Source organism: Indicator indicator, chromosome 1 (genome assembly GCF_027791375.1).
Source record: "Indicator indicator isolate 239-I01 chromosome 1, UM_Iind_1.1, whole genome shotgun sequence".
NCBI lineage: Eukaryota > Metazoa > Chordata > Aves > Piciformes > Indicatoridae > Indicator > Indicator indicator.
Window position 1 is genome coordinate 97,837,042 of NC_072010.1, and position 15,934 is coordinate 97,852,975.

At 44.5% G+C, this 15,934-nt stretch overlaps 1 protein-coding gene across 1 annotated transcript; it reads right to left on the bottom strand.

Annotated features, from left to right (window-relative positions):
• Nucleotides 1–370: 370 nt before the first annotated feature.
• Nucleotides 371–10,126, bottom strand: STYXL2 (serine/threonine/tyrosine interacting like 2). The gene is made up of 5 exons (XM_054383954.1): nucleotides 10,014–10,126; nucleotides 7,431–7,525; nucleotides 6,355–6,586; nucleotides 5,429–5,646; nucleotides 371–3,243 (listed from the first exon to the last, which is right to left on the bottom strand). Exons 1-5 carry the CDS (start codon nucleotides 10,124–10,126, stop codon nucleotides 410–412), a joined length of 3,492 nt encoding a protein of 1,163 aa, XP_054239929.1. The 3' UTR covers nucleotides 371–409.
• Between the last annotated feature and the right edge of the window lie 5,808 nt (nucleotides 10,127–15,934).

A 15,934-nucleotide genomic window follows, 5' to 3' on the forward strand; every position in this document is an offset into this window, starting at 1 on the left:
AGTTCTTAGAGAAGGCAGCTGGCTTCTTCCATTTATGATCAAAAAGATCCTAGAAAAAATATGTCCAGTCTTTAATGAGACTACAAGATGGAAATAACCAAGATGGGATGTGATTGGTCTTTTGAACTGAAGTGCCACCATTACTTGCCTTTGCTGCTGAAACATCATCTGGCTCCTAATGACTTCTAACATTGTGTTCCTACATGCATTGATCATTTAATACTAGCATCTTCTTTCTGACAAACCACAAACACTTCCAGAACTTGACCTCTTCCCTTTATCGCTTTTGATTAAGAAAAGAACTATCTGCAGGAAATGCCCTACAAACCACAAAGGATTATCAGAAATATAACGATGAGTGATTCAGGAACTCTGTGGCTCTGCTTGCGTTCCTATAATCTGATCTTGGTCACTCTTCCCTTTTCCGCCGAAGCTTTTCCGTAGTTTCTTCTAGTCGGCTCCTCCAAGCAGCGATAATGGCATCATCGTCCTTCTCTTCCTCCTCTTCTTTACGCATGCTTCGCCTGTACTGAAAGAGCTGTCTAGATGCAAATCTTTCTTCACTTTGTTCCACTTTTGCCTCCTTCTTTCCATCCTCTTCAGACTTTGAAAAGCTCTGGGTAAACTTTCTCTTAGCTCCAAATTCTGACATATCTGACCTGACTTCCTCTTTACATGCCTCCACATGATGAGATCTAACTCGACTCTGCGTAGCTGGTTCATGGGATTCAGAGTCAAAGGATGGTTCAGGTGTTTGGCTGAAAACATTCATCTCTGGGCTCTTTTCTCTGGAACTTGTTGTCTCACTAACCCTTGACCTTGTGAACTTATACATCTTTTTGTCTTCTTTTGCAGAAGCAGAGGAAAATCTTGACATGGTTCTCAGTGAATCTCCTTTTGATTCATAGGAAGAACACCTGTCTAGCTCTTCTCTCTGGGTTCTGGAGAATCTGTAACTGGATGTTTCAGAATCCATCTCTCTAACTTTGGATGATCTACTATATTTCTTTCTAGCCTGCTCACTTTGATCATAATATAAGAGTGGTTCTCTTTCTGCTTTCAGGTCACTGAGCCACTTGGTAATATCAGTCTCTTTGTCTGACTTCAGTGCACCTGTGTTTGCAGGCTGACTGGACAGATCAAAAACTACATCAGTTCTGTCAAGATCTCCTTGCAAGGGGCACCTGTGGCTGTTTGTTGTACTCTCGCTGTCATCTTCGATTTCATTTTCCTCTCCTTTGGTCATCTTTTTTTTAAATAAAGTGCTACGTTTATTGTCTCTGATCACCTTCTCAACTTGATAATCTGTCATTTTCTCTCTCATTTCCATTTGCATCTCCTTCTCCTTCCTCCTGAGTTTCTTTAGGTCAACCTCATCAGCAAAGAGGCTGTGAAGCGGCTTGCTTGTCTGTGTTGTCTTTGCGTTTGAACCAGTCCTTTCTGTCCTTGTGCTCATTGAGCAAGACAGGACAGATTGAGACTCAATCCTGTGCACATCCTGTCGGCAAAGCTGAGAGGAAGCAAGAGATGAGCCACTCTGAGCACTGAGAAGAGAAACCTTGTCATCATCTACACGCCTGCCAGGGTCTCCTGACATTACACTGGAGGCCATTGCAGATGATGGACGGGACAGCATCATGATCTCATTTTGCTTTTGAGCAATGGTTTCACTGACCACACTGGCAATCCAATTCTGAATGCTTGCCATGGATATTGTGTCACCTGGGCCAACTGGGAGATTGGGAAGTGATATACTTGGCACCTGAGGCTGCATTTCCCCCATACTGCTCCTGGTCTGTGATAAAGATGAATGATTTGTCTGCATGCTCAGTGAAGAAGCTGCATCCTCGGCACCGCCTGCAGAAGCCGCTGAGGGCCAGAAAACTGAGAGTGGGATACTCCCACTCATAGTACTGTCTGTCTCCCAGCTGCACATGGACTGGCTTTCTTCTAAAATTTTCTTTGAACGTTCAAGGAGCTCTACACGTCTCTGCTTCTTTTTAGCTGAAGCAGAATCCTCAGTTTTGGCAAACTCCATAAATTCCTCCTTGCTTTCAGTGCCGACCTTCTTCTGCCGCTTCATTTTCCAAGCCTGGTAAGCAGTCAGGTTAATATCTGACAAACTCTTCCCTTCTGCCTCCTCCCCACCTGCCTGGCTGCCATCTTCTGCTGGAGATGGTGCCAAAGATGATGATGATTCCAAATCTTTTTTGTGAAAGCCAAACTGGATCCTTTTGACCTTCCACCTTTCTAGAGGAGTCAACTTGTCTTTGTTCTTTTGGCAGAAATTGTAAAAGGAGCTACTGTCTGAAAACACACTCTCCTCATCCACATCCCTCTCCTTTCTTCCTGTTTCTGGGGATTGTCTCTCCTCACAATTTTTATTCTTAGAATGATACCTCTGAGCAGCCTCCTTCTCAATCTCCAGAAGCCTCTGGTTCCACATGTCCCAAGTGCTCTCTGAAGACATAGAGCCTGCACGGCTCCTCCTCATCCTGCTAAAGCTACTGGCTTCCAGCTGTTTTTTTAGGGTTCGGATCTCAAAACTGCTCACACTCTCAACATCACTGAATTCACCTGATGGGTAAGGTCTTCCTCCCATGCTGCAATCTGAGTCATCCTCCCTGGGTAGACCCTCCATTTGGTACTTCTCATTTCTGCACTGCCAGTCATGGATCCTCTGTTCCACATCCTCCTCATATTGTTCCCCTTCCTGATCCAGAATCTTTGGAGATATTCTTCTGTGATTAACTCCTGTTTCCTTTGCAGGCAGGCCTTGTTTCTTCCTCCATTCCTCATATATCTGTTCCTCTTCCTCCTCACTGATAAGGGTGGAGTGTTTGGAAACCCAGCTACTTTTTCGCATTGATGAAGAGCTTCTGAAACTACCCAGCAGGCTGCTAGCATCCTCTTCTTCTACTATAATGGAGTGGGCTTTGGCTCCTATAATGCTTTCTGAGTCACCAGCTCCAGACAGCTGGGAAGAAGGCCCTGCGCAGACAACAGGACTCTGAGTAGGAGTGACTTCATCATCTCCAGTACGGTCCAACTCTCGTTCCTCCAACAACTGCTCATTGAGCTCTCTTAGCTGTTTCAGAAAGCCATCATTGGGGTAAATGGCACGCTTCTTTCTCAGAGTCATCAGAGCCTCCAGAATGGTCATATGGTGGTAGATCATCAGGTAAGCAGCCACCAGCACAGCTGAACGACTGATTCCCATTTCACTGCTGACAAGGATTTTGCCTACAGATATTGAATACAAAAGTAATTAGCTCTTTCAAATGACAGAGAGAGGTTTCTCTGGTATGTAGCACAAAAGCATTCTCTGAATAATGTTAAGAATTAGGCAGATTACATGTTTCAGTGACTGAAATAAACACTAGATATTTGTTGGATTTATCATAATAAAACTCTAGATACATATGAATAAAAAGCACATTACTTTCAAAAGCTGTGGGCAGGCACAAATAATAAACCATCTAAACAATATGTATATTTTCACCTATTCTCTTAACTTCCCCAAATAATCAACAAACTTATAATAGCTATTGGAAAGATAAGTGATACACTATTCTTGACTTGCTGGCTGACTTAGGGTAAGGCATTTAAGCTTTTAGGTTTCAGTATCCCTACAGGTGGAAAAGGCAATCGTAGCATTAGCCTCCAGGAAGGTATTGGGAGGATAAACAAAAAACTTAATTTTTCATGAGGCACATTATAGGACAATTTTCTGTTAATCTGATTTAATTTTTGCCAGAATCCAGATCTGCTGTTTTGCAAGGCACACTCAAACGGTTACATACAGACTGGCTGGAGTCACAGTGTATCTCAGAACAGTAGAAGCAAGCAGCTAGCAGAAGAGAGCTGATTTTGACTGACAAATAGATGCACAGCTGCTTCACTAGTGGGACTCACTGTTCTGTAAACAGTGATTGCAAGAGCTAGAATCAAAGCTGAGGATCTCTATTATTTCATGGTAGGATTTACACAGAAACCATCTCTTGCAAAAAAAGTAAGATTTAGCACAAAATAGTTTTTTAAAGTTACTTTTAGAGCAAATTACAGTTAAAGAAAAGCTTGTAAATAGGAAGAGACAACAAATGAGGCTTTGCAAGCTTTCAAATAACTGAAATTACTGTTTCTAAATGTAAGATAAATCCAAGTTTAATCAAGCTGTTTGCACTGAAACTTAATGAAGCCAGTATAATCACCACCTTTATAACTGCTGATGTTACTGCCAGTATTTACCTAATGTAATAGATACTCCTACAATCCCAAAATGTCTTTTACACCTTTCTTACTATCCAAAGTCTCAGCTGCCTTCCAAGTGTTTCAAGAGTCAGTAAAGCATATTTAGCAGCTCACCAGAAGGGGGAGATCTCATTCCTCTGCTTTTTTTTGAAGGCTCCTCTGCCTCTGGTACTAACCTGGGCCCTTTATGAGCCAGTTCAGCTCACTAACCCAGTGGAAAACTACTACTTCTCTTCTGGGCTGTCATTTTTGCTGGGTTAGTGACTTGAAGGGTTGACAAATGGCAGCAGCAATAAGCATCTGTACTATGGCAAGGGTAGCAATGGAGTTACAAGGGAAGAGCACAGATAGGTAGAGTCTTCCTTCTTGTGATGTTGCGATGCCATTAAAACTGGCTCAACTTGAAAAAAAAAACCTTCTCACTTTTCTTCCTGTAACTTCTACTAGGCAGTAACTTGCCTCCCTACAAAAGTTAAATGCACTAAATGCATATATTTGAAGAATTATCAGTGATATCACTGATTGCAGTGTTCATGTTTATATTGAATTCCACAAAGATATTTCTAACTACCTATTGAAGCTGAAACAAAATGACCAGTACGCACTGGAGATGTGCAGAACAACAGCTGCCAGCCCAGCAAATTATACAGTAGCCTGAGTGTAGCCATCCAGGGGCTCAACCCAGCTGTTTGCATTGTTCTAGTACATCAGCCTGTTCTTTTGTTACTAAGCATCCTGGCAAAACGAACTCACAGTGTACTGTGTACAGAGAAATATATCTATAGTATTATATAATATCAATATTTTAAGCATCTATTTATTGGAGCAGGGCTTCACCTCTTTTGCAGTATAGGGTACTTTCAAAGCAGCTCACCTCTTTTGCAGTATAGGGTACTTTCAAAGCAGCTGAGAAGTGGCTCACAGCCAGTTTGAGTCTGAGGACATGGGGCTTGTAGCAGGGACTGCTGGGCTGCCTCTTCTCACTAGTTTGCCTGCTCCTGTTTTGAATTAGGCATGGCAGAACTCGGCAAGAAGTGTTCACCATAACTGAATGCAGAGAACAAAGTATCTGCCTTCTACCTAGTTACGAATGTGGCATCTGCTGCTTATCAGAGTAACTCTTTCACCCATTAATTCCCAAGGCTTTCTAGAACCACCTGTAGTCTTTTCCTCTTACCCCTGTAAGTCAGCAGTGCTTCATCAAGGAACTCTGCAGCTGGGCGGAAGTGTTTGGAGATATCCATATCTGGAAAATCATCCACTTCAATGCCCAGGTATTGGATATTCAGACCATTATAGAAGCCTGGTCCTGTGTATACACCTGTACCGTGAGCTGCATTCAAGACATGTGTGATCCCCAGTCTCTTCAAACGGCTTTTGTTCACTGCAACACTTCTTCAGAACAGAAAAAAAAAAGATGTTAGATATCAGTGTTCCTATTTTGGGGAGGAAATAGGCTGTCTGCTGCAAGGTCTATAGAGCTCCCAGTCTGCATTACTCATCCAGCATACCACTCCACTCAGACTTTAATGTCCTCTCAGAGGTCTATAGGTATTTTCTTTCCAATACTCACTGGGAAAAGAAAATGAGAAACCTACACTCACCAGTAGACCTGCATACTGAGTTTTCTCTCCAGCTTAATTTTAAACTCATCCTCCCCACTCTAGGTTCAGGCTGTTTACTTATTTCTCAATTTCCATCACTCTGTAATTGATGCTTTACACTATATCCTCAGCTAATTCTGTCTGGTCACCTGCACCAGTATCTGAGACAGCTGAGCCATTGTACAAGAGACCTAATCCTTTCCATTTGGTATTTGCTATACCATTTCTTTTTTAACTGTTTTGCATTACAAAAACTCAGTCCCAATTTCAGGGCAAAGTCCAGAACAGTGTAATTTGGGCTCATTTGCCTTTCCCTCTCCTGTCAAAGCATCAAACTAGCATAGGAAAGCTGCTCATTCTATTGAAGAAGTATTTCCTTTTCAGCGTGCAGAGATCTTTGTGAGCTAGATACATGTAACACATTTTGTGCCTTCAGTGGTTCCATCCAACCCTTCACTGGGAAATCTTCTGCAACTTGATGACAAAAGCTGACACTCACTTTTCTGCTATGAAGACATTAGGCCAGACTTCATCCACAGCATCCCTGGGAGTCTCCAGCCTGTCCTTCACAAGTGCCCTCTGCAAGTCCATCACACATGGCGTGTTAAACAAGCTGGTGTCATCAATCTTTTCCTTAACTCGGTTGTACAGGTCTTCCACCATCAGTTGCTGTGCAGACTCTAACATCCTGGGACATATTGACTCTACCTTGGTGTCCTTTGTCTTCAGTTCTGGAATAAACTGATATTGTAACTAAAGGCACATAAAAACAATACAAATATACAACCTGTCATTTGCTCCTCAGACAAGCCTTGTGGCTTTTTTTTTTCCCCAGTGACATCACACTGTCCTGTCTGCATGTACACAGTAGTCTCAAGGTAGTTAGTAAGGGGAAGAGCATATGGCACTGTCCTCTCAGTCCAGAGATCCCTACTGGCCAAAGCCCTGGAAGTTAAGGTCATACTCATTCTAGCTCCAGCAGAACGCAGTCATTCCCTACAGCTTCCTGAGGAGGTGCAGAGGGAGGTGCTGACATCTTCTTCTTAGGACACAGTGACAGAACACATGGGAATAGTTCAAAGCTGCACCAGTGGAGGTACAGACAGACCATCAGGAAATATTTATTTACCAAAAGGGTGGTCAAACACTGGAACAGGCTTCCTAGAAAGGTGGTTGATGCCCCAAGCCTGCCAGTTTTTAAGAGGTGTTTGGACAATGCTGTTAATGTGCTTTAATATTTGGTCAGCCCTGAAGAGGTCAGGCAGTCAGACTAGATGATTGTTTTAAGTCCCTTCTAACTGAAATTAGTCTATTTTGATGCAGCGAGCAACCAGAAATCAAATTGTAGTCAACACTGCAGTCCATTATTCTGCCACACATTCTGTGCATAACTTAAAAGAAGTCACCAAAATTTTCTGTGAATTATTATTTCTTTATGTTTTTCACCTCTGCTTCAGGTGGGGGTTTCTCATAAAGGTGTTTTTATCATTTTAGGATATCTGAATTAGCAAGGCAAAATAAGTGCAACTCAAGTCTCTATTACTTACATAGCTCTTTTATCCTTCCTCCTCTTACCTTCATTGATTATTTGTTTGGCAGCCACAGCAGATGACAGATGGATTGGCTCCATGAAGATGCTCTCTGTATCAGTGTCTGATATCACTGAATACCTGCCAAGCAACCACACTGCCTATTAGGCAAATGCTCTCCACAGAGATCCCATCTCCAGGACTTGAGCTCTTTTCACCCGTTCCAGAAGAGAGAAGCAGGGAACTGGAGCAGTGAAGGTCCTTTGGTGGTAGAAGGGAAGCTCCAGCTCTTCCCCCAATCCTGACTCCAACCTTGCTCTCTAGCATGGCATTACAGGCTTCAGATATGCACATGGTGTCCAGTTTTTGCAGCATACAGACAGCTCCCATGGGAAGAAGCTATATTGGGCTGAAGGTGTAAGAGAATGGACTGGTGGAGGAGGTTTTGGGTAGAGATCAGTGGCTGGCTTGAGACTGAGAGGGGGATGGATCACAAGGTATAGTCTCCAAGAAGCTCTCACTTAGACAGACAGACATCAATATTGTCCTAACTAGAATTTATTGAGCAATTCAAAACAGATTATTCTAGAAAACTGTTGTGGTGGTTGGGAGCTTTATTTGGTTGGGTTTTTTTTTGTTTGGGGTTTTGTTTGGTTTGTTCTGTTTTGGTTTTTTTTCTGTTAGCTCATTACCTACAAGCATCCTTTGAGTTATCACAAGCAGCAATGAAAGCATTAAGACTGAAGCCCATAAACCTCTCAGTACTCAGTACACTGGTCCCTTCATAGCATGAGTCTGTGGTCAGTCAGTCCACTCAATGTTGCCTAACTGCAGGTCAGAAACAACTATGAAACCCACCAACACCTTTGGAGGGAGTTCTTCGACACACAGCATGATTTACTTAAGCTTTTGTGGAGCAGAAAAGGGCCACAATCTTGAAACAAAGGTATTTCTATTTAGGTCCACCTGTACAGTCCAAGGAAATCTTCTCTTATTTAGAACACCTTAACAAAGTATTTTACAGAGCTTTTTCCCTGGTGCACATCCTTTACATTTCCTTCCAAAGAGATGCTACAGACCCTTAGGACATTTGCTGCCATCACAGAAGCTATCTACTAATGCAGGCTTGCTTTACTTGCAAGACACTGTTTTTGTTTAAAGTGGAAGAGGGAGGGTGATTAACGTGCAGTCAGGGTACAGCAAAGTGTCTGGAGAGCTAAACTGCTTTCATTCTCCAGAATCAAAACAGAAACCACAGACACTGGAAACCACTTAATGGCCTCATCTAAGTCATTTAGTTGGGTTCCAGCACTTGTCAACCATGACTGAAAGCAATCCTTTTCTAGCTCTTTAAAGGAGTTTATGAGATGAGCAAGGGGAGTCTCAGTCTCATCTACAGGAGCTGACACAAATTTGCAGCTATGCCCTCCCTTCAATTCCTTTTGCTGTAAAGGCTGACTCCAAGCTGAGTACAAAGATAACAGTTGTTACTAATCTGCCACCATAGCTTCAGCACATTTTATCTGTGGCTGCCCCAAGCATCCACGAAAGACACAGGTGTAGAACTGCCCAAGCCTGGATGCTTCAAGGGCCTCATTCTGGTTGGGAAGGACCTTGCCATTGTCATCCTTACTTTTGCCATTGACAGCAAGAGAAAAAGGAGAGAGAGAAAAACAAAAGGAGAAAGGAAATGGGTAAGTGAGGGGGAAGGGAGAAGGGGAAGGTGGAAGGGAAAAGGTAAAAGGGAATAAAATGGAGAGTTGCTTCAGTTCATTTTGAGTGACTGATTAGTAGCAGGAGAGTGATTGATCAAGTTCAATGCATATTTTTACTGTGTGTGAGCTCTACTAGTAACCTTCCTAAATAATTTTTAAACATGTGCATGAAATAAGCACTGTCTTCATTCTTTTGCAATGCCCCACATTTCATAACCTCCAACTTACTGAAGGCCACATAGACTGGTTCTTTTCAAACTCAATCCCTGCTCTCTGCCTTCAGCTAAAGCATCTCAAAGTGTACAGAAAGCCCTGTGCAGCATTTTGCTTTAGGAAAAAGGTACAAAGGGATGTATTTCCCTTGTATTAGAAAAAAACCACATCTAGCCATGCTTGTTTTGCTTGAGGTAACTCAATTTCTTCTTGCACTGTGACAGCCTCATGTTCCGTGCCTGAAGCCTATAGCCAAAGATGGTATTGAGTCAACCCCAAATCCAAAGACCCTCAGTCTTTTTGGGACTGAAAAAGGCTAATATAAACATTAAAAACTTCACAGGACCTTAGACAGAACAGGGATGAATTTGGGAAGAGCTGACATCCAGATCGGAAGTTTCAGTGTGGGGGTAGCCACGAGAGAATGAGGGAAGAGCAACAATACCACCTCATTCTCCAATTTATCCCCACTGTATGTGCACACTCTCAGCAGGATCAACTAATCAGTGCAGGAGTCCTGTCTCTGCAGTCTCTCTCCCTGCTGGCACACTAACCCCAGCCTCAGGGAGAGGAGGGAAGCCCTGGGCTCCACGGTTAATCCAAGTGCCTCTGCGGAGAGGAGGTGGCAGAAGGTGGAAGGCAAACTGATCTACCACATGCTGTGAGGAGACCATGGCAGTGCCTGCGGCAAGCATACTCACCGGCTGGGTGAGGGGCTGCGCAGATAGTGGGCCTGCACAGCCTTCACATCTGGTCCCTCACCCTCCTTGTCTGGCACTGCCTGTTCGCTATCTGAATCTCTGCTGCTAGCCATGGCAGCTGCAAGTGGATTCTCTGAAAACAGAAGCAGAGCAGGAGAGAGTGCCATTACAAAGGTCCACCAGGAGACCATCTCCCAGCTATAGGGCAGTAGTGGCAGGGAGGGTATGAAGGGGGATCCCACATCTTTCTTTCACAACCCTGAAAGAAACTCTTGCTGCAAGCCAGCTGTAATGGCTCCTCTGCCAGGGTGCCTGCTGTCCCTGAGGCCTCATGCAGCTCCCTGGCTGCTGCCCCGTGAGTGCCAATGCCCTTCTTGCCAGTGAGTAAGCATGCAGGAAGGCCAAGAAGGAAAGGGTGGTGGGGCAGAAACTCTATCTGCATGTAGTGGCTGGACTGAAAGGAGTGTCAGAGGCAAGAAACATGAGACCTCGTCCCCAAAATGAAACACTGCTAAAGCTCAAGGCTGAAGGTGCTTTAAGCCTTGGGCCCCTGTCCTTGTAATCTTTTGTAGGGAGGCTGCCATGCCTGCCCTGGGTGGAAGAGAGCAAGGGGGACATAGCGTAATTAGGAGCAAGAAAACATAGCAGCCAATGCTTCCCCAGATACAGCCAGAGCCACTCCTGCCTTGCCATGCCACAACAGCCAGTGGCAACTCAGAAGGGCCCCAGCAGTCGGCCTCGGGTGGGTGTGGGGGGGATTACCGAAGCCTCACCAATGGCGCTGAGAAGCAGCTGCTACTCACAGGGCACCAAGCAGAGAGGCAGGGGAATAATGAAAGAGCACTTACCCTCTGTGCCTGGACGACTCCACCAGGGATTCCTGCTGGAGGCACAACAAAGGAGTCCAGTGAAGAGGGCCGGAAAACCGGCAGGGAATGGTACTGAAGGGAGAAAAATCAGCTGCCCCTTCTCACTCGCTCTGTGGCTTCTTCATCAAGGGGCAGGACAACTGTCAGCACCTTTATCAGCTTTCTAAATATAGTGTTGTCCTAACACTGGCTGCTGGATTGCACAGGGAAAGAATTCAGTGCCTCATAGATGGCAGCTGGTCAAGCACTTAACTCCTTCCCTGCTGTGGGCTAGATCCTCTAGTATTTCCTAGTTGCAGGAGGAGCTCAGAGAAGAGATCAGAGCCAGTGAGGCTGAACCTCAACCTGCTGGATCCTCCAGGCAAGTGGGATCCCACCAGGCGCAACTTGAAATGCTGATACAACCTCTGATATCCTTGGGAAATGAAGTGCAGGATAAACCACTCTAAGCTTACTAAAAGCAAGCTACCTGTCAACTACCTGGACTTCTGTAAGGTCTTTGCTACAGTCCTCCACAACATTTTTACCTCTAAATTGGAGAGAGATGGATTTGATGGGTGTACACAGAATTGGCTGGATGGCTGCACCCAGTTAGTCAACAGCTCAGTGTCCCAATGGAGATCAGCAACAATTTTTGTCCCTCAGGGTTCTGTGCTTGGATCAGTACTGTTTAGTACCTTTATTAATGACATAGACAATGGGACTGAGTTCATCCTCAGAAATTTTGTAGATGACACCAAGCTGAGTGGTGCACTTGATTCAGTAGAGGGAAGAACATCCAGAAGAACACTGACAGGCTTGAGGAGTAGGCCCACATGAACTGGGTGAAGAGTGGCTCAAGAACGGTCTTGAGGAGAAGGACTTGGGGGTGTCAGTTGATGAAAAACTCAACATGAGCTGACAATGTGTGCTGGCAGCCCAGAAAGCAAACTATATCCTGGGCTGCATCAAAAGAAGTGTGACCAGTAGGACAAGGGAGGTGAATCTTCCCCTCTGCTCTGCTCGCATGAGATCTCACCTGGAGTATGGCATGCGGTTCTGGTACACCCAGCGTAATGAGGGACACTGAACTGCTGGAGCAGGTCCAGAGGAGGGCCATGAAGATGATCAGGGGGCAGGAGCACCTCCCCTGTGAGGACAGGCTGCAAGAGTTGGGGCTGTTCAGCATGAAGAAAAGAAGGCTCCAGGGAGACCTTAATAGCAGTCTTCCAGCACCTGAAAAGGGCCTACAAGAAAGCCAGGAAGGTACTTTTTACAGGGGCTTGTAGTGATAGAATTAGAAGGAATGGATTGAAGTCTGAGGAGGGTAGATTTAGACCAGATATTAGAAAGAAATTCTTTACAGTGAGGGTGGTGAGACATTGGAACAAGTTGCCCAGGGTAGTCATGAATGTCCCCTCCCTGGACATGTTCAAGGCCAGGTTGGATGGGGCCTTGTGCAGCCTGGTCTAGAGGAGGGTGTCCCTGGCCATGGCAGTGGAGTTGGAACTAGATGATCTTTATATGGTCCATTCCAACCCAAACCATTCTATGAATCTGTGAACTTAATGAAACTCAGTAAGGCCAAGTACATGATCTTGCACCTTGGTCAGGACAATCCCCAATGCAGGCTGGGGGATGAATGGATTCAGAGCAGTCCTGCAGAGCAGAACTTGTGGATTAAAAACTGCATGTGAGCCAGCAATGTGCACTAGCAGCTCAGAAGGCCAATTGTATCCTGGGCTGAAGTATGGTAATCAGGTCAGGGGAGGTAATTTTGCCTCTCTATTCTCATGAGACTCCACCTGGAGTACTGCATCCAGCTCTACAGTTCTCAATATAAGAAAGACATGAACCTGTGGGAGGGGGTCCAGAGAAGGGCTACCAAAATGATAGGCAGGCTTGAACACTTCTATGGAGAAAGGCTGCAAGAATTTGAGCTGCGGAGTCTGGAGAAGAGAAGGTTCTAGGGATACCTTCTTGTGGCCTTTCAGTATTTAAAGGATGTTTTAAAAGAAAGGCAGACTTTTTATCAAGGTCTGTAGTGACAGCACAAGAGCCAATGATTTTAAACTAAGAGGCTAGATTTAGATTAGATTGAAGGAAGAAACTGCTTATTATGAAGGTGGTGAGGCACTGGAACAGGTTGTCCAGAGAAACTGTGGATGCTCCTTCACTGCATGGACAGGATTTTGAACAAACTGATCTAGTGAAAAATCATAGAAGGGTTTGGGTTGGAAGGAACCGCCAAATGTCATGTAGTCCAATCTCCCTGCAGTGAGCAGGGACATTATCCATTAGATCAGGTCCTCCAAGGATAGGGCCTCAAATACCTCCCTGGGCAACCTGTTCCAGTGTTCTACCATCCTCACAGGAAAAAAAAACTTCCTTCTAACATCCAACTTAAATCTCCTCTTCCCTGATTTCAAACCATTGCCCCTCATCCTATCACTCCAGGCCTTTGTAAACAGTCCCTCTCCATGCTTCTTATAGGTCCCCTTCAGATACTGCAAGGCTGCTATTAGGTCTTCCTTCTCTTCTCCAGGCTGAATAACCACATGCTCCCTCAGCCTGTCCTTGCAGGAGAGCTGTTCCAGCCCCTTGATCATTTTCATGGCCCTCCTCTGGATCCAATCCATCAGGTCCGTGTCATTCTTGTGCTGAGGGCACCCGAGGTGGATACAGTACTCCCAGTGAGGTCTTTGGGTTTGGCATTTCTGAAATGGTACCTTGCTCATTGACCAGGGTAGAAAAGCAGTGAGTAGAGGACAGGAACGATGGAAATCCTTGGCAAGAGGTGCATAGGGGGACACACAACTGTGCATCCTCTCCGCTCAGCACCTACTGCTCATGTCAGGGAGGTTGGACTAGATGACCTTGAAAGGTCCCTTCTAACCCAAACCATTCTGGGGGTCTATGACTGTGTGATTAGCTGATTTTTGTTCTCAGAAGAACTAGGACTGAGGTACACTCTGTCTTCTCCAATTACTTTTCAAAGAGAAAACTTCCAGTTCACATCTCTTGACTCCTCAGCAAAGCTCATTGGTGTTGCTTTCCCCTGATTCGGGGGCCATTGGGTGACAAATGAAGGCACAAACCCTGTTGCCCTATAGCAACGAGATTCTAGAAACACAGAGAGCAGAGAATCTCAGAAGTCTTCTCTGAAGTCCTTTATTACCACGTTGTAAATCCCCAGCATTACAGAGTCTCAGAGTTCCACTTACAGAAGAAGTCCTGGAAGTCCTTAACAGACGAAGCAGCTAACGGAAGTCGCTAGCAGCACCCCTACACCGAAGCCCTAGCTGAATCCCTAACCGAAGTAACTGTAGCTCAGAGTGGTTGTTTATATATTCTTTATCAATCATTTTAACCAGTAAAATCCAACCACATATATAAGCCAAAATCTTTTCCCAGTAAGAGGTGCCAGCATGTCAAGGAGGTGGCTTCTGCAGCATGTTCCAATCCAAGGGTGCCAACGTGAGGATGTTGTTCTTGGCACACATGGAATGTTATTGTTTTGCTCTATGCAGCTTGCTAAGGAATTGGTCAGCTAAGGAATCATGCACTCTGCATGCATCCAGCAGCTGCCCTCTGAACAGTGGCTGCAACACATCAGGCAGGCTGGTCCAGAGCAGAACCAGATGAAAACCTAATTGCTATTTACCTGGGGTAAAACTGGAGGGTTCTGAGTCACACGATGACACCCACTGCTTTTGCAGTAAAGTTGCTCATTGACCAGGGTAGAAAAGCAGTGAGTAGAGTACTTTTGCAGTAAAGTTGCTAAGGTGCTTTAGGTATTTGAGAAACCATTGTTATGGGCATCATTTTCATTCTAACTCTTCAGGCTCTCTCTATTGGGTGTGTTTTACTAGCCAGTTCCTGAAGTAAAGGAAACAGACTAAACTCCATGTATTTCCACAAGCAGTGGCATTAACAAGCCTGGTTTCCAGTTGATGTATGTCCTGCTACCCTGGCTCAGTAGCACAATAAGCATCCCTCATGAAGACATCAGGTCTTGTCCCCTGTGACTACTCACTAGCTGCACAAGAGATGAGACAGACCATGGCTAGGTGCATTGGTTGTGCAACCACAGATTGGTGGAATAGAAAACAAGGATCAATCAGGTTCCACTGATTTACATTTATCTCTTATCCCAACTGAATGTGATCACTGATTTTTATGAGACTGAAAGAAACTTCCCATTTTATGATTACTATCTGTCCATCAAATTTAGCTGAAATCTGTGCAGTGAGTTTTGAAATTATGAGGGAGAAGAGAGGAAAAAAAGGTTGTATAAATGACAGTGAAAGTCTTATTCTGTGAAGAGAGTAACAGCAAGCTTACCAAGTTGGTACAGTGCCTGCCAGGGACTGTAACCAAGTTCTTCAATTCTTAAAGCTGTTATGTAGAGAACTCAGAATTAAAGGAGGAAGCTGTACAGTGATGGCATTTCCATCACCGTCTCTGTTCATCAGATTCAGTTAAAATGTTAAATGGGAGCAAAATCAAAAGTGTGGAAGCTAGACTAAAGATCCTATCTGCCTCTCCCTCGACACTGTGAGATCAAGTCACAAAGATCTTAAAATCTTCAAAGGAGGTAAAAATTTAAGAAACCCATCCTTGTAATGAACCTGATCCTTGTGGCATCCACAGAGGACAATGGAGACTACTGACCTTGATTCAGTTTTGTTTATATCTTAAGTCCTTTGCAGTTTGCATTCAGAGATTAGCCAGCCCTTTCTGGAAAAAACTCTCCCCTCTTTGCAGGGTCCTTACCATCTCCCAATGCCTGCAGCCCATCTTAGATAAGACACATGGAGCAGGATGTTTTTTTTAATATCTGTCCTCATTTCGAAGACTGCCAAAGAATACAGTGTCTGTTCTCTGATGTGCTTTAATTTGCTTTGTGCTAACGGTGTGCTTGAAGAGAACTGAGCTTATATACCAAGCACAGAACTATATATTGCTTATTCTATCAGAGGGATTGGATTTCTGGTTACTCCTAAGTTTCATTGTCTTGGAGGTGTTTTGAACAACTGCCAAACAGACAAAAAAGTCTTTAGCTTGGCTTTT

Excerpts from the sequence above, each read along its gene's own strand:
- STYXL2 (XM_054383954.1), bottom strand. The coding sequence starts at position 10,126 with ATGGCTAGCAGCAGAGATTCAGATAGCGAACAGGCAGTGCCAGACAAG. Across the intron at positions 5,647-6,354 it reads AATGTCTTCATAGCAGAAAA|AAGTGTTGCAGTGAACAAAA; the intron begins GTGAGTGTCAGC and ends TCTGTTCTGAAG. Across the intron at positions 3,244-5,428 it reads AGCACTGCTGACTTACAGGG|GCAAAATCCTTGTCAGCAGT; the intron begins GTAAGAGGAAAA and ends CAATATCTGTAG.